At 35.4% G+C, this 23,265-nt stretch overlaps 1 protein-coding gene across 2 annotated transcripts in view; it reads right to left on the bottom strand.

Annotated features, from left to right (window-relative positions):
* LOC129222877 (cytochrome P450 3A8-like) overlaps nucleotides 1–23,265 on the bottom strand; it is an 87,959-nt gene that overhangs the window by 12,662 nt on the left and 52,032 nt on the right. For both annotated transcript variants that reach the window (XM_054857437.1, XM_054857436.1), the window contains exons 9-10: nucleotides 21,633–21,780; nucleotides 19,596–19,759 (exon numbers count right to left, since the gene is read on the bottom strand). In XM_054857437.1, coding sequence (XP_054713412.1) covers nucleotides 19,596–19,759; nucleotides 21,633–21,780 — 312 coding nt within the window. The remainder of the gene's footprint in view (nucleotides 1–19,595; nucleotides 19,760–21,632; nucleotides 21,781–23,265) is intronic.

Here is a 23,265-nt window from a genome sequence, read left to right as displayed (position 1 = left end):
TCTTAAAAGCACTATGTTTCTCTAAGAAAAAAAAGTGTACTTATTCCATAAAAATACATTTCTAAACATTACTAAACATAAAAATTGAAGAAATTCTTTCGTGTTTGAAAAGTAGAAGAATATAAAACAACGTATAAAGGCACAAATTAAAAAGATGTCAATGTTTTTCGTCCTTAAGCTTACTTTATTCGCATTGAAGACCCCTGTAACCTGAAAACAAATGTAATGGACCCTTTCATTTAAAACGATCATTTTGTCCCGCACGTGACACTTTATATATTTCATTAAAAATAACAATTTAAAAGGGCAATGAACAAAATTTTGTTGCTGAAGAAATTACAAACGTATAGATAACTTCTTAAGCAAAACATGTTGTCATTACTAGAGCAGGCGCTGTATGGAGTTGAGTATGCAAAATATGAGGACCGCATTCTGTTAATTGTTTTGAACTCAGAAAAGCTTCCAGATTACGATTCTGGATATTGTCAGGAGGCTTGTTCGTCCATTATTTTTTTATACCCCTTAGGAACTAAGTAAATGAATTGAGCAAACTCATCTGAACCATTTTAATGATTGTCTTAGTTTCTTAAAGCTTAAGATATTTAAAGCTAGGTAATCTTTGCTAACAATAAAGCTCAAGGTCTCTCTGTCTGGATATCGGAATCTCACTCCGTTTGTATGTCTAAATCTCTCTCTGTCTGGATGTCTGAATTAGTGATGGGCATAATCGAGATCTTTTGATAATCGAGATCTTGGGAATCGAGTACTTCTGATAATCGAGTGATTGACAATCGAGAACTTTTCAAGTCAGTCACTCGAGTGATTGATAATCGAGATCTTTTGAAATCGAGAACTCGAGTGATTGACTTCTCGAGATCTTTGGAATCGAGTACTCGTGCGATTGACTTCTCGAGATCTTTGGAATCGAGGACTCGAGCGATTGACTTCTCGAGATCTTTGGAATCGAGTACTCGAGCGATTGACTTCTCGAGATCTTTATAATCGAGTACTCGAGCGATTGACTTCTCGAGATCTTTATAATCGAGTACTCGAGCGATTGACTTCTCGAGATCTTTATAATCGAGATGTTTTTAATCGAGATCTCGAGATGTTTCAAATCAAAATCTCGAGACGTTTGAATCGAGTACTCAAGTAGTTCATTTTCTGAGCTTTTCCAGAATTAAGTTTACTGCTACAGGGGTGCTTACTAAAAGGGGGGAGGGGTCATGGTGCAGCTTGCGCCATTGGCCGGTTTTTTCAGAGTGTTTTTTATTTCATTTTCGGAAGGGGTGGGGGCATGGCGCAGCCAGTGTCACTAAAATTTTGAGGTCTAGTTTTTTGAGAGGGTTCTTTAAATCTCATTTTCGAGAGGGGGGGGGTCCATAGCGCAGCCTGCGAAACTGAAATTTTTAGAAGTGATTTTTTGAGAGATTTTTAAATTTTATTTCGGGAGTTGGGGGGAGCTCTTTCTAGACGGATACCCCGTAACATTTGATAGGGTGCGCCATATCACCCAGCGAAAGGGGGTGGGGGGATACCCTTAACTTTTGGAACAGTTGAATTCCCGAGTTGTTTTGGCAGGGGTACGCTCGAAATAGGAATGTGCCATTAAGCCTATCATTTAGGGGTATAATAAGGGGCGAACCCTCCTGGCTTTTAGAAGTTATTGTATTCATTGCTTGTCAACACTACTGTTAGCTTATCAGAAACTAGGAGCCCGGCATTTGGACGATCCGGCTTGAAGTAGTATAAACTTTTATAAGTTTATGGGTGGCAGCTAAAAAACTGGCAACGGGCCCTTCACTCTTAGTGGCCCTCAGGGGATTCCCCGGAGTGATTGAAATGATACGCTATCACCCCTCTCCCTTCCATCTCAATTTGTGTAACGGGTTGATTTCTCGATTTTTATTTATTTATTTTTTTTTACATTCATTTTGAGTGATTTATTCGAACGGCTATGCATTTAAAGTAATGATTCTCAGATATCACGTGATTATTTCGAACGGTTGCTATCTTAAACATAAAGTTAATAATGTAAACAGGTAGGGGAATCGTTGCTCTGCGCAAAAGGACTCATTTATTCTTGTTTATTGCTTTTGCTTTTTTTCTTTTGTGTGTTCTTGTTAGTAGAATTATATTAATCTGACTGCTACATAAGGTGGGAGGGTAAAATATTTCTGGCTGCGTTTTCCTGAAGATTGGGATTCCCGGCGCATTGAAAGTTACAAGTGTGGCTTGAAGTGCATTGAAGTTCATGATTTTTTTTTTTTTCTTTCTTGATTCGCTCTTTTTTATTTTTCATTCGCTGATTTAAATATGTAATTAAAAGTGCAGGGAGTGAAGTTGAAATGTTTCTGAATGCATTAAAAAGAAATATTGAAGATTGTCGTGTGGGATTAGTTTTAGCTTCCACTCTTTGACCTATTTTTTCAATAAAAATTATATGTTACACAGATTATTGTCTTTTTTTTTTTTTTTTTTTTTTTTTAATATATAATTCTATGCGCAAGATATTTGTAACTTCTTGTGTGCGTAGCATTTATTTTTGCTTGCGTAGTTGAATTTAAATGCTTTTCTTGTTTTACTCGCTTCTGTTTATGTCATATTCCTTATATTTTTAACGTCATATTCCTTATATTTTCATAAATGTTGATTAGTATATTATTTACTCAACTTAAAAATTTGGAGTCAATTGATGTGCTGATTTTATGAGTTCTTTTTTTTTTTTTTTTTTTTTGTAAAGTGTGTTGAGGCAAAACTGCTGAAAATGCTTTGGTTTGCGACGGTCCATTTCGAAATTTAAGGTTTCGTAGCTGCGCTTCATTTTCCGTGTGCTGGTCCTCAAAAAGGACAAATTGATTACCAAAAGTTTCTCTGAAAAGCAGATTACGTATTGGATTTTCAAATTATCCGAGACGCTCGATAACCGAACATTCGACAACAAGCAATATATTATACAAGGATTCCCACGAGAGAGAGGGCGGGGGGGGGGGGGATCCATTGCGCAGACGGCGCCATTGAAGTTTTGAAGAGGAGAGGGTAACTTATAAGAGGGCTTTTCGTCTTATTTTAGGGGGCTCTCGTTCTGGGGGTTCTTCGTCGCATTTGAGGGATGATTGTCATCGCCAGGGGGGGGGGGATGGGCACCACTGCATTATAAACACATTGCGTTAAAACGTTTCACAAACGTTTTGACATGGTTGTCACAGCGTTAACAACACACAGCGTTAACAATCGTTTTAAAACCTTTATCTCAACGAAGTGTGCTCTCTGAGTAACCCCATGCAAAAAAAAAAGGACTCCAGAAGCAATTATTTGATTTTGAAACCTTATAGAATGACAAAGGTGTTCGTCTGTTCCTGTGAGCAATGGCGCGCCTCTTATGACAATTCCACCTCCCCCTCCCCCTAAGAAACAATGATCCGAAAAAGAGCTAAGACCACATTAAATTCTCAATTACACAGTTTGTGCAATACTAGTTCAATATATTTTTAAGTTTAACAACTCTCAAGTTTAAACCTGCTAGTGTCGCCCAAAGACTCGCCCATATTATCATTATCACTCACTTTTTAATAAAAATTGTACATATTTAATCTTAATAACTGTCAAGTTCAAAACAGTATGGAAAGCGTTTCTCTACCCTTTGTTTCAAGATTTCACCGCCGAATCACACCAGGGGCAGATACAGAAAACCATTATGGGGAGGGGGGGTCGTGTTGAAGAAAGCCCCCCCCCCATGAACGAAATTCCCGTTTTTGATACGAAAAATGTCTGAACGTGTTTGGGAGTCAATAAAAAGCATCAAATCGATCAGGAATGAGGCACCTAATTGGAGATAAACGTTGCAAATTAATTTCATGAGCAATGAAACGAAGTAGTAGTTCAAATATTTACTTTGAAAAATAATTAATGAAATGAAAAGATACTGTCATCGTTTACATTTTATGCATGAAGTGTTTGAACACAATGTGTACGGATATGTAGGTTTAGGGTGGGAGGGAGGGGGTCATGACCCCCATGACCCTCCCGTTGTATCCGTCACTCACACAACGCATGCCCCTTCATAAATCCGCTCATATGATAATTAACAACTTTCGTTCGAAAAATATCGTTCGATCATTATGAAATCTCTCAAGTATCGAAAATTCGACGCCAAACATTCAACTATAACCCCATTCGAATAAAGCAAGCGAAAAGCAATCATTCGATTTTAAAATCATTCCAAATCTATCCATCCCAAGAGCGAAGGCGCAACATCTATAAAGCTCTTCCCCAAGAGCAATACCCCCAAAAGAGACAAAATCTCCTAAAAATTACAATCCCACAGTTTGTGTCAAAACCTTTTTGCACCTATAGGAAGGAATTACAGTTAGAAATTACAGAAGTAAAACTTGTTTTATTAAGAAATAAATAAATACCTTTGTGCCGAGAAGTAACATGAAATAACAAACGTTTTGTATCCCAAATATACAGAGTACTGCAGAAACATTGTTTTGGAGTTTTAAGGTGCTCTTTTTTCAACAAAATAGTAAGCTTTTGCATGTAAGGAGCCATTCATTAGTTACGTAAGGATGATTTTGGCAATTTTTGACCCTCCTCCCCCCATGTAAGGTTACGGAAGATTTTTTGAACCCCTCCCCTATTCTTACGTAAGATTCCATTTCGTTTTTCAAAATAATAAAATAACGAATCTAACATCACTGGAATCGAAATTAAATTTACTATTATTAAATTAAACTTTTTTGTGTAATTAAATATTTACTAGAAAATAGGAATTTAGACTGAATGTTTTTTCGACATTTTTTTGTATATGATGCGATACTAATTAAAAATAAAACATGCCATGCATAGTGAGATTCTTTTATTATGTTTAACATTATTCATTCTTTGTAAAACAAATTAAAAACAGCTTATCCTAATACGTTATTTATTTTCCAGACGCAAATGAAATATATAATCCCTGTCAAATCACTTGACCGCGCAATTTCAAATGTAAAACATCGACTTGGAAAATATTGCAAAAGAATGGGTTTGAACCCCCCCCCCCCCCAAATATATAGACATTTTTCCAACCCCCTCCCCCTCAGGACCCTTACGTAATTAATGAATGGTCCCTAAAGACATCCAGTAATGTCCCTACATCCACAATCTCACTATTTTGCGTTGAAAAAGAAGGGTTCCTTGAAACCCCGAAACACGTGTCTGCAGTTATGTGTATATTTGGACTCTAAAACGTTTGTTAACACCTGTTACACTTGTATCATTACCCAATGGTGTAGTCGAAGGTGGACGTACACTCTCAGAAATGGACTTTCAAATCTGACGAAATTTTCTTCGTTTTTGACGAAACCACTTCCAGGGATATGCTCCGAGCGAACATTTCGTCAAATTGAAGAAACTGCTTTTGTTAGTGGTTTGAGGATGCGAATTTCGTCAAATGTAACGAAATATTTCTTCATTCTAGTTTCGTCAAATTAACGATCATTTTCGTAGTTTTAAGAGCATTAGTTTCGTCATATTAATTTCGTCATTATTGAGGACGTTAATTTCGTAAATTTTTGAGAAAATTTATTTCCTTTTTTTTTCTTTGAGCACATTAGTTTTTTTTTTATTTTTGAGAATACAGTCGAACCTCGTTAATTCGAACACGCTTAAAACAAATAGCTGCTGAAATGAACTTTTTTGCAATTCTTGTCTTATTGTTTATTGCTTTTTGGATAAAGCGAACCACGTTTTATAATAATCGATTTCAATGGTCCCTTTAAGTTCCTTACAACGAGGTTCGACTGTATTTTATAAGATTTGTGTGCGTGTGATCAAGTCCTAACTTCAGAATCTTACCACCGTAGTTTCCCACTTTATTGCGTATAGTCACTTTCACAGGGCCGTCATTTACGGGGTCAGGGGGTCAATTGACCCCCCCTCCCCTCCCGTCTTGATTTTTGAACATTCATGTTTTTACACATGACTGGCCGTAGTTTTAGTTCGTTTTCTGTAAAATTTTTATTGAGTACAGACTCTTTGTCATATTTGGGAAAAAATGGAAACAACGGGCCTGCACCCCTCCCCCATAAAAAAAAGACAAGTAATTGTTAAAAAAAGAGGCACATAAAATATGTCAAGAAAATTTTTATTTATGTAAAAATGCAAACAAACAACTTCTTAAAAAAGGTAAAACAAATCGTTGCAGATTAAACTCCCCATGGTATTTAATTAAACCCCCCATAATGGGGGTTTTCCTTCAAAAAATCTAATTTTTGTCGGATATTTTCCAAATTTGGCACAGAGGTTCCTTATTGGAGGTTCGGGAATTCACACAAGGTCGTTTATGTCCCTCTATGTGGGGGGCGGGGGGGGACAGACAACCCCGCATTGGGGGTTCTCCGTATTAAAAAAAAAGTTTTTGTCCGATCTTTTTTATATTTGCCACAGAGGTTCTTAGATGCTCAAGAATCACGCAGGGTAGTTTTCATCACTTTATAAGGGGAGGGGGGGGGGGGGGCGTTCCTTGAAAAAAAATCCAATTTTTGTCGGATCTTTCCAAAATTTGACACATAGGCTCTTTGATGTACGGGGATTCACGCAGGGTAGTTTTCGGCCTTCTATGGGGGGGGGGGCAACCCCTATGGTAGTTTTTCTACAAAAAATCCAGTTTTTGTTGGATCTTACCGAATTTGGCAGAGTTTCGTTATTTGATGCACAGGAATTCTCATAGAGTGGTTTTCTTTCCGCTATAGGGGACAACCCCCATGCGGGAGGGGTTCTTATAAAAAAAAGTTTTTATCATATCTTTTCCAAATTTGGAACAGAGGTCCTCTGATGCTCGGGAATTCACACATGGTAGTTTTCAACCCTCCATGATGGGGGGGGGGAGCAACCCCGCATTGGGGGTTCTCCTTATATAAAAAAAAGTTTTTTTCTGATCTTTTCTAAATTTGGCATAGAGGTTCTTTGATGCTCAGGAAATCACGGAGGTTAGCTTTCGTCAATGTATGGGTGAGGGGGGGGGGGCAACCCCGATGGGGGCGTTCCTTGAAAAAAAATCCAATTTTTGTCGGATCTTTCCAAAATTTGACACATAGGCTCTTTGATGTACGGGGATTCACGCAGGGTAGTTTTCGGCCTTCTATGGGGGGGGGGGGCAACCCCTATGGTAGTTTTTCTACAAAAAATCCAGTTTTTGTTGGATCTTACCGAATTTGGCAGAGTTTCGTTATTTGATGCTCAGGAATTCTCATAGAGTGGTTTTCTTTCCGCTATAGGGGACAACCCCCATGCGGGAGGGGTTCTTATAAAAAAAAGTTTTTATCATATCTTTTCCAAATTTGGAACAGAGGTCCTCTGATGCTCGGGAATTCACACATGGTAGTTTTCAACCCTCCATGATGGGGGGGGGGGAGCAACCCCGCATTGGGGGTTCTCCTTATATAAAAAAAAGTTTTTTTCTGATCTTTTCTAAATTTGGCATAGAGGTTCTTTGATGCTCAGGAAATCACGGAGGTTAGCTTTCGTCAATGTATGGGTGAGGGGGGGGGCAACCCCGATGGGGGGTTTCCTTGAAAAAAAATCATTTTTTGTCGGATCTTTCCAAAATTTGGCATAGAGGTTCGTTCATTGATGCTCAGGAATTCTCATAGGGTAGTTTCGCCCCGCTATGGGGGACAACCACCAAATGAGGGGTTTTCTTAAAAACCAGTTTTATCATGTCTTTTCCAAAATTGTCACAGATGTCCTTTGACGCTCGGGAATTCCCGTTTTCGTTCGCTATGGAGTGGGAAACCACGTGTGTGTGGGGGGGGGGGGGGTCTTTTAAGAACCCAGTTTTTGTCTGATCTCTTCCAAATTTGGTACATTTGTCTTTTGATGTTTCGGAATTCTCAAAGTGTAGTTTTCGTCCCGCTATGTGTGGCAAACCCCAAAGGAGTTTTTCTTATAAAAATCCAGTTTTCGTCGGATCTTTTCCAGATTCGGCCCAGATATCCTTTGATGTTGGAAATCCACATAGGATAGTTTCCCATGGGGTAGTATTCATATGGAGTACTACCCCATGTGATTAAAGAACCTATGTGCCAAATTAGAAAAAGATCTGACAAAAGCCTAGGTTTTTGTAAGGAAAACTCCCCTAATTGGGAAGGGGGGGTGCTCCTAAAGCGGAAATAATATATCAAACTGTTTGAACTACATCGCTACATCGCGATGTAAGGATAGCGATGCATCACGATGTAGAAATTCCTACATCGCCCTGCTCCTACTGGGAATATAAAAGTGCTACTTCCTCAGCAGACAATGGGTTCTGGAAAAATAAATCATGTGCCACTTTTATGCACAGTTAGATCGATATATGCTTGGGAGAAAATTGCTGAGAAGTTTCTTCTTCATTGCATCGCATGAAAAAATTCCAGAAAAAAAAAAAGATTTTTATCCAACTTATACCACAAATTTCAAAGCAAAAAAAAACAATAAAATGGACAACTTTAAGTTAGTACATATTTGTTAAAAAATTAGATACAGAAAATAAAATTAGATAATCTTAAGAAAAAGCTTACCTTTTTCTTTTTCCAATTAATTATTTGTTTTATTAATTTTGCTTGTATGTAGAATGTTTGTTTGGCCAAATTTATGTTTAATACAGGAACTTTATTATTGCATGCATTTCATACTTCATACTTTGAAAACAATTCTCTGCCAAAATAGCAAAAGGTATTTGAGAATATAAATTTTAAAAAAATGCAGATGTGGAATAAATCTTTTGGTAAAATTAATTTAGTGTACTATTTGTTAAATAATTATAAAAATACACCTTTGCTTTTTACCCCTAAGTTTTTATTTTTATTTACAAACATGTGTAATATGAAATCAATGTATAATATACGAACATTTAGAATATTGTTATAATTATGAAAAAGTCTTCGTCTGTCCTTGTTCCGATTATCTCCGTGATGTTGGATCTATCCTAAAAAAGTTTTAAAAAGAGAATTGTACATAATAAGTAAAGGTTTAAGTCCATGGGTGTATGCCCTCATGCACATGGATCTTTTTTCTATTTCGAGGAACGTTTTACGATTAAATTCAGCAGTTTATTTCTGAAATAAAACATGTTTTCACGATTTCTTTCAAAATTTGAGTTTTTTTCCCCTTAAGTTAAAAAGCTACGATTTGCTTGTGACTTTGAAAAGCATCTGATTTAATTTTCATATTTTTCAAAATATATGATTATTTCGATGCTGAGAGCTTTTTTTCAAGCAGATTGTAAGAATGAGTTATTTTTACTGCGGATGAACAAAATTTTTATTTAGGCAGCTAGACTCTCAGTTAGTTTTTGAAATTAATTTCTGAATAATATTCTAGAATTAGAGTTTCTTCAATTTATCGAGATTCAGCATTATTTAGCCATTAAACGAGTTAATTCTTTTGCACATCAAGTCGTAAATTTTCATTTTTTTGAGCTATAAAAAAATCAAAAGTGAGAAAATTGTTGATCTGTGATTTTTTTTTTAATTTATTTTTTAGTTTAACCGATAGCCAAAATACACCGTTTTTTTCCGATTTTCGTGTTCCGTTTTCTTCACAAATGTTTTCTGAAGTACTCCCCCCCCCTACCCAAATTAGTTCCAATTAAGTAGTTATGAATTAAGTAGTACTGAAACTGGTGATTATGACTTTATTTGCACTTTTTTCAGAGATTTTATTGTGCTACGTTATCAATAAACAACATTTACTTACCGAGCTTTACCTCCTTAAACCACTACCAAATTAGAGTCAAAAAACCCAGGGCTCCAACACTCGACGGCATGCTCCATTTCATAAATTAACTAGTAATTACATAAAGCTACTTTCCAACTGATGGATAGGGATTTAGTAGAAAAAAAAACTGATTTTTCTGCAATACGGGGGGTAGAGTACTTACAAAATGGGGCGTAGCTTAAGGGCGTGTGTACTTCGGATTTTTTTTTAACTCAGCTGGTAATGATTTTAAGAGGGAATGCTTGCCAAGTAAAGTTGTTAATTGATAGTATAGTAACTTGAAATCTTTAAAAAATATTCGAACAAAATCATAAAATCATCAGAATCAATCACTTGTACAAAAATATTCAAACGTAGCTTTACTTACTGGTTTGGGACGGAGACGAAGGGAGTATCACATTTTAACTAAGCATATTTGATTTTTAAAATATGCAATTTTCACGCAGTAAATGAAAAAACGCCAAGGGAGAAAAGCTGCCAAAGATAGGGCAAACCAAATAAAAGAAGTCCATTTTCTTGTTTGTGTCTTGAGAACTAATTGACCGATATCAATGGATATTTTTCAAAGGTATATAATGAAAATAGGGACTAAAGTGGTGAGCAAAGCTTGTTACATATATAAAGCTTATCATATATTTTCATTATCCTTTTAATTTTTCATATATTTTCATTATCCTTTTAATTTTTCATATATTTTCATTATCCTTTCAATTTTTCAATTGAAGTTCGGTTAAATTTTCAGACATTTTACTTTATATCCAGCAAAATCACAACTCCAATTAAAAGATTTGGATTTATTGGAAGTTCATCTATAAAATGCTTCCTAGTCTGATTTAATGAAGACCGGGATTTCTCACTTTTTCTTGACAATATCTTGAGGCGGCAAATATGGCAATAAAATTAATGCTGCATTTATTTTAGCTGTAGAAACTATGTATAATGAAAAAATTCATAATTATGACAAATCATGTAACACAAATTGACATAGAAAAACTTATAAAATTTAGTGCATGAAGTGGAAAATAAACAACAAAAAATGCTTATTATTGTTATTACAATTTTCAAACATGCTATACTATCTTTTCTTTTTTTCTTTTTAAATCGAGGTTAAACATTAAAACTTCACTTCAATAATTTATTTTAATTTGCGGAAAAATTGAAAAAATACTGAAAATATTCTGCTGAAATATCAAGCACAAAGATAGAGTTCTGTATGGAAATTAATATTTTCTCTATCTTAAAATGATTTTATCAAATTGATATTTACTTTACTTCATGTTTTATGCAAGTAGAAAAAAAAGACTGCACAAATAATGAACATAAGCACTTATTGCTAGAAACATCTGCCGCAGGGAAAGAGATTATATAAACAACGTGGGGTAAACTGGTAAGCATATTGGGGGATTGGTATATAGTATTTGTTTAAGAAAATAAAAATGCAGAATGAAACAAATTTGAATTATTAAACTAAAAAATACACTTCGTTTAACAGAATTATTTTTGTAAAATTCATGGAGAAGAATGAAAACACATAACCATGTAATATATAACATGTTGAAATTAAAAGCTTCAAAGTTCTATGCCTTTTATAAAAGCGCTGTATTTATCATCTGTGTTAGTTAAGCTACGGTGGAGGGTTTTTTTTTTTTTTTTGTAAGTTTAAATTCGTACAAACTCTTTAGTCATGTTTGTAATTTTTTTAACGAAATAGAGGAAGTACGCTTTTGGAAACAAATGTCAACGAAACAACATTTTCTTTTACAATTAAAAAAAAAAAAAAAACAACGCTAACTAAGCCTAACGTGGAGGCGACTCAAAGTTAACACACACAGAATTCTAAACCTAATCGAACCGCTCGTTTTCAATTTTAATGTGTTTTAAATACAACTATAAACACAACACTAAACAAAAATGTAACAATACATAAAAGAAGGAAGAAAATTTTAATAAATACTAACCTTCTTTATGAATCCTTTAGAATAACTGCCGTAAAATATTTTAACGAGCAAGTACAAGATTGAAACGAAAACTCCCAGAATGCACTGCAATGTGACGAAATCGGGACGAAATAATTTCGTGAAAAATATGAGATTTCTGGTTTCGTCAAATATCACGTGATTCGGTGACAAAAGGATCGGCGAAAATAACGAAATAGTGCTCGAGGATTGCCGAATCGTCAAAATTGAGCGTTTCATTTTTGACAGTGTAAGGGGGAAGACGACCATTCAGGTTTTCAACTTAAGTATTCTGCTTTTTACCGGAAATATAATTTTAATTTTAATGCCTCTCAAGTTAGAACCTTATTAGCGCCCCCAACCTTCACTTCCACCAAACATATCATTAGACTACCAAAGCATCCCAAAGGATCTTTTAATCAAGCATTCGACAGCATACATTCAATTATAACAATATTCGAATGAAACATTCGAGAAACAACTATTTGATAATAACACCATTTAGATCGCAAGGGTATCTATTCCTCAACTGTGCTGGCACCCCTTTTAAAATCAGGACCCCCTCCCCCCCTCAATAAGGATACTCCCTAAAAAAGACTAACGTCCACTAAGAATTTCAATGGCGTAGTCTGTGCCATGACCCACCTCCCCTGTGGGCACCGCTGCGCAGCCCGTCAGTCACTCCAAATTTTTCTGGGGGAAGGGTTCAATGCAAATTTTTTCGGAAGACAACAAAAACCATGCGCATTCATAAGTAAAATCATTAATTTTTCAAAGCCAACCTTCTGACCCCCTAAATGGCGGATACGCTCCTGCAGCTGAAACACTTCTGAAGCAGGGGTACCCACCCGCCCTGAGGTCAAGGGCACCCCCTCAATATCGCAGAGACCTCCTTCCCCCCAAAAAAAGAGAAAAATACCCCTCAAAACACCCTCTCCCCTCAAGAAGGATATTTCCTAAAAAAGACGAACGTCCACTAAGAATTTCAATGGCTTAGTCTGTGCCATGATCCACCTCCCCTGTGGGCACCGCTGCGCAGCCCGTCAGTCACTCCAAATTTTTCTGGGGGAAGGGTTCAATGCAAATTTTTTTGGAAGACAACAAAAACCTTGCCCATTCATAAGTAAAATCATTAACTTTTCAAAGCCAGCCCTCTGACCCCCTAAATGACGGATCCGCCCCAGCAACTGAATCACTTCAGAAGCAGGGGTACCCCCCTGAGGTCAAAGACGCACCCCACTCAATATCGTAGAGCCCCCCAAAAAATGAAAAATGCCCCTTAAAACATCGCCCCTAAAAATGTCAATGGCACAGGCAACGCCATGACTCCCCCCCCCCCTCCCTTTCTAGGTGGGCACCCCTATCAGAAGTCAACTATATTGAGAGGTTCATTCGATTATCAAATCGGTCGAAAAATACATTGCTCGAGTGATTGACATCTCGAGAACTCAACATCTCGAAAACTCAACATCTCGAGAACTCAAGATCTCGAGAAGTTCAAAGCGAGAACTCGAGCAGTTGATCGCTCGAGCACTCGGAAAGTGACAATCGAGAACTCGAGCAGTTGATCGCTCGATTACTCGGAAAGTGATATTCGAGAACTCGAGCAGTCCATCGCTCGAGAACTTGGAAAGTGATAATCGAGAACTCGAGAAGTTCATCGCTCGAGAACTCGAAAAGTGGTAATCGAGAACTCGAGATACGATAATCGAGAACTCGTGGTAATCGAGTTCTCGAATGATCTTGAATAATCGAGTGATTCGATTATGAGAACTCGATTATGCCCATCACTGGTCTGAATCTATCTCTGTGACGCGCACAACGCCTAAACCGTTCGGCCGAATTTCAGGAAATTTGACACAAGATGAGTTTGTAGCATGGGGGATGTGTACCTCGAAGCGATTTTTCAAAAATTCGATTTTGTTCTTTTTATATTTTAATTTTAAGAACATTGTACCGAGCAAATTATCAGTGGACGAGTAAATTACCAAATTATCGTAACGTGGAACCGTAACATGTGCGAGCAAATGAGCGTAGCAAATTGGCGAGAAATTCATTATCCAGTATTTGTAAATATACAGGCGAACCAAATGACGTTTTAATTTTTCTACTACGGGCAAAGCCGTGCGGATACCACTAGTTTAAAATAAAACAAAAAAATTAAAAGTACAATTTTTATTTAAAAAAAGTTACTACCAAAAATCAAATTTTTATATAGGTCTTCTAAAGTAAAATGTAAAAATCAATCTCTTTTATTTTGACAATCATATGCATTTGCTAAATACTTGTCTCAAAAAAATAAGAGAGGATACAGTTGATAAAGATCATACATTAATAATTGAAAAATATAATCAATATAAAAGTATAATTACAGATTTTTGATGAGTTTTTAAATTTTTTTAGCGCCAAGAGCACTGAAAACGAAATTTTTAAATATTTGAACAAATAGTGTGAAATGGTTTAAATTTTGTTATGTTAAGTTATGGCTGTTAGGAGTAATAATTTTGAACTGCATTTGTTAACAACTAGACAAATGTTACCTTACTTTTTCTCCATGAATCACACAAATTACATTCGGGGGGTGGCTATTTACAAGATATGATAAAACTACCTTTAGAAGTTGTAAATGATATGAAGAGAGGAATGCAGTCCGTCAAACGAACGGAAGGTAGATTTAATGCAGGAAGTCCCGATTTAGCATTCGAGCAGTTTCAGAATCGATCTTCAGCAGTGAGTAGACACTAGAGATTTGATTGGTATTACAACGAGCTGATGTGTGCATCACATGACTTCCTTTTACTCCAATTTAATGTTATTTTCTGATTATTGGCAGTTTTAATGTGAACAACGGGACATTGTAACTAGGACAATCATTAAAATGGTTCAGATGAGTTTGCTCTATTCACTTACTTAGTACTTAAGGGAGCGGGGTATAAAAAATTAATGGACCAACAAGCCACCTGGCAACATCTAGAATCGTAGTCTGCAAGCTTTTCTGAGTTCAAAACAATTTACAGAATGCAGTCCTCACATTTTGCATACTCCAACTCCTTTTAGCGCCTGCACCATACCCTTTAAAATTATTTCCTTTTATGAAATTTATTAACCGTTACGTGCGGTAGAAAATGACCATTCTCAGTGGAATGACCATATAAGGTAAACACAGCAGTAGTGACCAGTGCTTCAGTAGTGACCACTTCAAAGGTTTAAAACGCACTAGTACACTGTAAAAAAAATCCGGAAACGTTTCTGAGTATATCGTGCAGCTGTGGTTCATGAAAGTTTCAAAAACGTTTCTGAGTATTTCGGAATCCTCTTTCTGTAATGTCCAGAAACGTGTCTGAGTATTTCGGAATCCTCTTTCTGTAATGTCCAGAAACGTTTCTGAGTATTTCGGAATCCTCTTTCCGTAATTTCCAGAAAAGTTTCTGAGTATTCTGTGCAGCTGTGGTTCATGAAAGTTTCGAAAACGTTTCCGAGTATTTCGGAATTCTCCAAACAATTTTCAAAAACGTTTCCGAGAATTTCGGAATCCTTTTTCCGTGATTTTTTCTAAAATATAATTCTTTATTATAGTATTGCATACCATATCAGTTTCAATTCTTTCATATCTAAGAGCAATAATACAAGCAATTTTAGAATCATTCGTGGATTATTTTTTTTTTTTTGAATTTCTAATGACAAATAGCATGGTTAACAGCATAACATATGACACCAAGTCCCCCTGCTGGAACCATTCGGGTTGATTCTTCTGTTCTTGCCCTTTTCCAGCTCATCACAAATATAAATACTTATTCAAAATAGGTTACTGATTTTATTTTTACAGTGTGCGCAAAATGCATTATATATTTTATTTATTAAAACATTGAACTCTATTACATGATTATTCCATTTCATATATACGAGAATCCCCCCCCCCCCACCATAAGAGTGATGGTGCACCCATAAAATGCTATGAAGCGCCCCCCCCCCCCCTCCTTGAAAAAGCAACATCATATACATTATAAATCAAAGTATCATATAAATTATAAGTCAAATACTTTAATATGGTGTAAAAATACAAAATTATTTTATAAAGTCTTTTTTTTTTTTTTTTTTTTTTTTTGCTTTTGGTAAAATTGAGGCTCGTAAAACGAAAAAAATGAAGACACTTTTAAATACATATATGTATCGATTTGTTAAAGAAATTAATACACATTTAACTAATTTAAAGCGTTTCGCTAATGCAAATATTTAAAGAGATATCGTCATTTAGATAATATTGAAGCACTATGTTCCTAATTACAAGAGATAGTTTTTTTTTACTTCATACAATCTAGCTACACTGTTTACAAGAGAATGAAAACATGCAACCTTAAAGACGAACTATCAAACCTGACAATTTGCATATTATAACATTTAATTCATAATGCTTGATACGTAAATGTTCAGCCAAATATTAACTGAGATTGACACATAAAAACAAAGTACACAATAACACTTATTTAAAGTTTTTTATAATCTTCAATTCATAAATTTTACAGAATAAAACTAGACACACTTGCACTTTAAATATGTGTTCTATGTAATGTAAAATATTTTCAAATTGCAATAGTTCACAACGAAAAAATGATACTGAAGAAAATAGTTTTTTTTAACGAGATTTATATGAACTAAATCTCTTTAAAGTAATAGAGTTGCAAAGCGACTTACCTATTCGTCGGTGGTGGTCTTTTGCAGGCTTTGGTCACCAAAAAGGTGATTTTTATGACAGAATAATTATGACAGAATAAAATTCTGCCAACAAAAATTACCCATTTGGTAGGAAGAAGAAAAGTATCCAAGAAAAAAGTAAATTACCTACACAAGTTATGCGACGCAACGAATTTACATGGCGTCCTCTCGGAAGTTATTTGGTTTTTAATTTCAGTTTGTATTCCTTCCGCGAGCATGCGTCGAGAATTTGCACTTCGTACTTAAAAATAAGTGACATAGCTTCAAATTCAATCTCATGACGATACATAAGCAAGAAAATATAAGACTTTAAAATTATCTTCAGTGAATTCATGCGAGGAACAAAACTTCTACTAATCCCCTTGATGAGTGTTACTTCGCATACATGAGTCAGCACTTGTTTTCATTGCGTGCTTTCGAAAGTTTCAGTTTTGATTTGCTGCTGGACTATAAAATTGCCGTGTGAGCTGCGCATGCGTCGACTCTTACTTTCTTGCTAAACGGGAAAGGTTTTTGATTATAGGAGAAAACTGCGGAGGGCGTACGAATCTGTGTATTACGGAAAACTTTTTTGTATATTCAGAGAGTTTTCCGAGATTTTTTACAGTGTAGTGTCCACAGTGAAGTATATTTTTAAATTGTGGATCTACAATATAAATTTCCCATCCTGATAGTCAATGAACGTATTTTTGCCCAACTCTTTCAAAATCGTCCCAATTTCTAAAAATGCCGGAATTTCAATTTGTTCAAGTTTTCTCAATTTTTTCCCAAGCCTCAAATTTGATAAAATAGTGGCTACTCCAAAATCTGAAAATTTCAGAAGTGGCCATCTGACATTTTCCCATCCAAAGAATTTACGCTACTTACATTAAATTCAAATAACCGATGAATAAAATTGATTCAATATAATAGTTACGTTAAGTACCAACAAAAAATCACACTATTATTGTTCATTTCTTTCTTCGAAGTTATAAGTAAACTTAAAGTGACCACTACTGAACGACGGGTGTTTTACATTACATAATTTTTTTCAACTGTTTAAATTATTATTTCTCAACAAATGAGCTATGTTTCCTTTGCATTAGAACTAGAGTTACAAATCCCGATCCAGAATCCCGCGGGATCCCGTATGATATTTAGTGGGAATAATCCCGCGGGATTTTCAATCCCGCAATTTTTTCCATGTAAACGTTTTCGAACTTTTGCGCTCATAAAATGACTATTTTCACAAGCATCATCTTAATTAACATCACTTTCCTCTTATATCTGCAAGAAGAGCAAGAAAAACTTTGTCTCATATGATGAACGGTGGATTTACCATTAAGGAGACAATAAAAAGTGAATTTATTTTTCTGAGATTGAATTGGTATTCTGATTCGGAGGATATTGTTTTCTATGTTCAGCAATTGAGAAAATGCGCATAATTGAAAAACATTTTCGAAAACCATCACTAAAATTTAAATTCCAGAAAATTACGCTTTAGAAAAAATAGACTGCAAAACCCGCTGAGGCATGCAATGCAATATTGGAGAACTTCTGTAAACTTAAGGAATGCACTCATAACCTTTACCTTAAAGTACACAATATTTTTCTACAAAGAAGAAAGCAATGTAAAACCTGTCATTATTTATATATTCGGTACGACTCTAAAAGAGGCGATAGAAACTTGGATGAAACATGGGATGACTCGCATGACAGTGCAGTAAGTTAAGCTGCTCAAGTTTTTGAATGTCTCTTTAAAGTGAGAGGTAAAATTAGTGAAATTATCGAAAAACTTTTACTGATCCTACGACTCAGTGAAACCAAGTAGCTCTCACCCCTTGCCGAATGAACAAAATTCACTGATAAAATGACCAATGTTTATGAAGCAACAATGGTATTTTTAATGTAAGTTAAACTGGATACAGCAAAACATACATAGCCATCGTTTTTATCCGAAATTTGCAGTTCTTGGGGGAAAAAAACTAAGCATAAGAATAGAAAAATCTATTTCAGAAGATGATGAAGATAATGGAGGATCATTTGCAAAAGTGGAGTCGCAGCACATGTTTTTGACAAGCGCATTATTTTTTGAGCAAAATTTCTTTCTAATCCTGTACTAGCGATGTTTTGTTAAGATGCATTGAACCTTTTTAGGGCACACTTTTGCATATCAAACAATAATTACTAAATGGAATTTGACTTTGTAGTGCTCTTCAATTGGTGTACGGAATGAAAAAAAAAAACTACTTATTCAAGTAACAAAAGCAGTTCTTCCTAAAAAGTACAACTTTTTCTATTCTTAGAAGAATAAAGTCAATCCCGCGAGATCCCGGGATCCCGCGGGACTAGCTCCTTACAATCCCAAAATCCTGCGGGAGTGAATTTGGCGTGGGATTAGAAATCCTATTTGGAACCTTAGCTTTCAAAACCTACAATGTGTTTCGTCATTGCTATATTAATCGAACAAAAATATTAGTAATGCATACAGCAGACTACAAGAGGTTGATTTGGCATGTCCCGCACTTGATGCAAGTAAATAAATTAAATTTTAAGTAACAAAGTTATTTAATAAAAATAGTAATACTGAGTCAAGAGTATCGTTGTACCAAATGCAAAAATTAAAAAATGTGCTTACTCCTGTTTAGATAAAATATTAAGATCTATAACAAAACTAGAAAGTCGCCCGTCAAGGTGTGACGGGTGATGTAGTCGTTCTACTCTTCTACATTTGAACGAAGCCATTGCCTGTTTGGTGATATTTTGAGAGTTGAAAATTTAACCCTAACTCCAGCAGATTAACCCTAAATTCCAGTGGATAGCGTTAATTTCAACCGCTTTTTTGATTCTTCATTCCCTAAAATGGCTGTATTACCAGTAAAACAGTTAAGTTACCGGATCGAGTTCAGCCTTGTCGCAATGAAGCCTTTCTTCGCATGTTAGACATTACCAAAACATATTATCAAATTATCATGCCATGGCACGAGTTTCATTGTTGAAGCTCGCGGGTTACTTGATCATTGGCTATTATTTATATGAGGATGATAGTGAAATTATCGAGTTGGATTGTCTTGCACGTGACGATAGAATGACCCGTATGCAGTTTTCCTTCTAATGTGTTCCTTTATACGTTGTTTACTGCTAAACGTGTTTCTATTCCATAATTATTCATCCATTTAACTGAGACATGATTAAATTACTCACATTTGAGGCTTTTAAAGCTCCATCCAGCTCAGCAATCAGTTTTTCCTGTACATCTGGATTAAGAGCCAATAAGTAGCTTGCAAAAGATAAAGTAGAAGCTGTGGTGTCATACCCAGCCAAGAAGAATATAATGCACTGCGCTATTAACTCATTGTAAGAGAGAGCTGAAATAAATAATATATCTTATTTCAGAGCAAATTTTATGATGAACACTTCAGATAAAAATATAAATAATAAGAGCAGGACTTCTCAGAGACCGAGTTCTCAAATTTTAGGGGCCCCTATTTTAAATAAAATCATTTATGTCATTGAATGTTCAAAAATAATTGAGCAGCTACGCGTGCATAGTATGAACGCATTCATTAAATATCCTGTTAAACACCTGATCAAGTTCAATAACCTATTAAATATAAATAGCTGATCCATGCAAAGCATTCACACTCTTCAGCGGTACTTCAAAAATCCGATTTTTAAGGGCAATTTTAAGAAAAACAGCCAAAATATGAATACGTTGTTTTGTGATTATTATTTTCCGCCAATGGCGATGAAAATGCAGAACTTAAAAACGGTGTCTCACTTTTGTAATCTATGAAGTGCTAAGGATGCATTCACGGGGGGGGGGGAGGCATATTGAGAAATTTAAATAAATACCTTTACAGCTAAAAGCTCAGTATTTTTGATTGAAAAAGGGGTTCCATGAAACCCCGAAACACGTGTTTGCCTTAATATGTACATTTCACTGCAAAAATTTCGTTATTTCCTGTTTCCTAAGGCATATTATTTACATTTACAATGAAGTGCCAAAATAACTGGTATAATTCCTTTAATAACTGGTATTTTTTCGAGTTGCGGCTCCACGAGAGAGCAGAAGGGCCCTAACACGACGCGACGTGACATGGACTTTACTACCGTTAGGTGTACAGCTGGAGCTAATTTACCCCATGAATCATGCAGAGAAATCTTAGTACGAAGTGGTGGTGAGATTAAAGCCCTAAATCGTACCTTAAAGCTGAACCGGCCTGCAGTTGAGGACGAGATATCTCGTCCAAGATGGATGCCATTCATATGGTTGAGAACGAGATACCTCGTCCGAGTTAAACTGGTCTTATTTGGTAGAAGACCAGCGCCTGGATTTTTCAGGAATGTTTTCTCTGCAATACCATCGTCCCCCCCCCCCAGAAGTATTGTTTGCTGCCGCTGTTGCTTCAAAAAGCTACGTTTGAATAAATTGACTTTGATGGTTAGTTGTGAGGAAGCGCAGGTTGTTTCGGCATATTTGTTGGTCTTTGAAGCGGCTTTTAAGTATGGAAAGTGTTCCTCCACTCAGGGGGCTCACAGGGGGACGGATGATGGCGCAAGTTGCTTTACTACCGTCAGGTGTACAGCTGGAGCTAATTTACACCATGAATCATGCAGAGAAATCTACAATTCTATCTTAGTACGAAGTGGTGGTGAGATTAAAGCCCTAAATCGTAGCTTAAAGCTTAAGTAGCGACACGTCCACTTCCTGTGTCTGCTCTAATGAAGTAGCATGTTTTGCTTCTTGATTGTGGTGCTTATTGATTGTGGGTTAACATTGAGTTAATAAGAAACCACAATCAAGAAGCAAAACAGGCTACTTCACCATAGGCAGACAGAAAGCAACGTTAACCCCAAGATGGCCAGCGTGTCAGTACTTGTTGTACGATTTAGGGCTTTATCAAGGATTCCCAGATATAAGCAATAATGTTCGTGTCAAAAGATTTAGGTGGACAATGAAAGTATTTAAAGTCAGCAGAATGTTCTTGCAGTCACTCTGCAGCAACTCAAGAAGTGTGGGGTGATGCGTAGTCCTGCTGGAATTGTCCATCCACGTTAGACATAACTTGTACGTCTGTACAAGATTTTGTGCGGTGTTTACTAATGGTTTTTGGGATTTCACTTTTATTTGTCCAGAACAAATTCAGTTTTTGTCTTTATTTTTTAAAAAATGAACTGTTTGCTGTTTCCGAAATGTTTAACCATGATTGGCAACAAAAATGAAAACAAAAAACTTACATTTGTTACTAACACTCTTGAACACTTGAGGATTTGTATCATCTTTGCCATAATTTTCTGTCAAATCTTCTTTCTCGTTGTCTTGTTGCTCTTGTTCTTGTACTTCATCTGCAGTATCCATCAAAAGTTGCAAAAAGTCGTTTCGTTTCTATACATATAAAAAAAAGCATACATTGAATCATTCTTATAATTAAATGCAATCTCAAAACCACATTGCTGTTAGTATTTATATCGCTTTCCTTGTAGTTCTATAGATTAATTTCGTGATTTATAATGATTATAACTTTTCATACTGTTCAGTTTTTAGTCCTTGCTCTTTTAATTAAAATGTTTTATATTACTTGTACTAATGAAGTTTATGATTTGATCCATCATATAGTTGCAAAACAGCCATGAGTGAGGAAAGAACATCATTATAAAGTAGGGGAATGTGGGGCAAAATTAAACGGTTAAATATTTACTCTGCTTTTAGCGCAACTTTCCTAGTAATATTAAACAACGTAGTAACATATGTCGGCTATGTCAAATAAATAAAAAAAAACACCGGAGTTAAAGTATATAATATTACGGGCAGTTTTCAAAAATGGATACTCCAATTGTAATATTTTATTATAAGTTAAACATTATTTTGATATTATCAAATGATAAAATTCTTTTTATTGACATTTTAAATATTAATTTGGACCTTCTAAAAGTCAGTGTTGTATTTATTTATTTAGTTAATATTTAGCTTATTTGTATTTTTAATATTTTTTTACAACTTGTCAAGTGCATACGGAACAAAATGAAATAGTTTATTTCGTTTACTCATTCAATTATTTGCTAAATTGCTTACGTACTCATTTTTCAACTAATTTTTTTACATCCCTTTATTTAATAATTCACTTCTCTCTCTCTTAATTTATTCATTCACTTATTTTCTTATTTATTCACTATTTTATTCATTCATTTATTTTTCCTCATATAATAATTAATAAACTTATTTATTTATTTGTTTACTGTTTTATTATCTTTTCATTTATTCATAACTAGTGGTACCCGCACGGCTTTGCCCGTAGTTGAAAATTAAAAGGTCATTCGGTTCGCCTGTATATTTGCAAATAATGGATGACGAATTTCTCGCCAATTGGCTATGTTCATTCGCTCTCACATTCCACGTCATGATAATTTCGTAATTTACTTGTCCATCTTATGATAATTTTGCTCCGGAAAATGTTCTTAAATTGAAATAGAAAAAGACCAAAATCGAATTTTTGAAAAATTGCATCGAGGTGCACACCTCCAGGCTACACACTAACTTTGTGCCAAATTTCATGAAAATCGGCCGAACGGTCTAGGCGCTATGCGCGTCACAGATATCCGGACAGACAGAACCGCGTCGAATTTTCGAAAAATCGCTTCGAGGTGCACACTCCCATGCTACAAACTGACTTTGTGCCAAATTTCATGAAAATCGGCCGAATGATCTAGGCGCTATGCGCGTTAGAGATCCTGACAGACAGAGATCCGGACAGAGGACATTCAGCTTTATTATTAGTAAATATAAAGAAAACATAAAGATTATCCTTTCATTTGCTCATTAATTTTTTCAAAAATATTTTTCACAGTCGAATATAAAATTTTTCATTCGAAA

Source organism: Uloborus diversus, chromosome 5 (genome assembly GCF_026930045.1).
Source record: "Uloborus diversus isolate 005 chromosome 5, Udiv.v.3.1, whole genome shotgun sequence".
In the NCBI taxonomy this organism is placed as follows: domain Eukaryota; kingdom Metazoa; phylum Arthropoda; class Arachnida; order Araneae; family Uloboridae; genus Uloborus; species Uloborus diversus.
The sequence above is the reverse complement of the archived record's forward strand: the minus strand, read 5'-3'. Positions and strand labels throughout refer to the sequence as shown.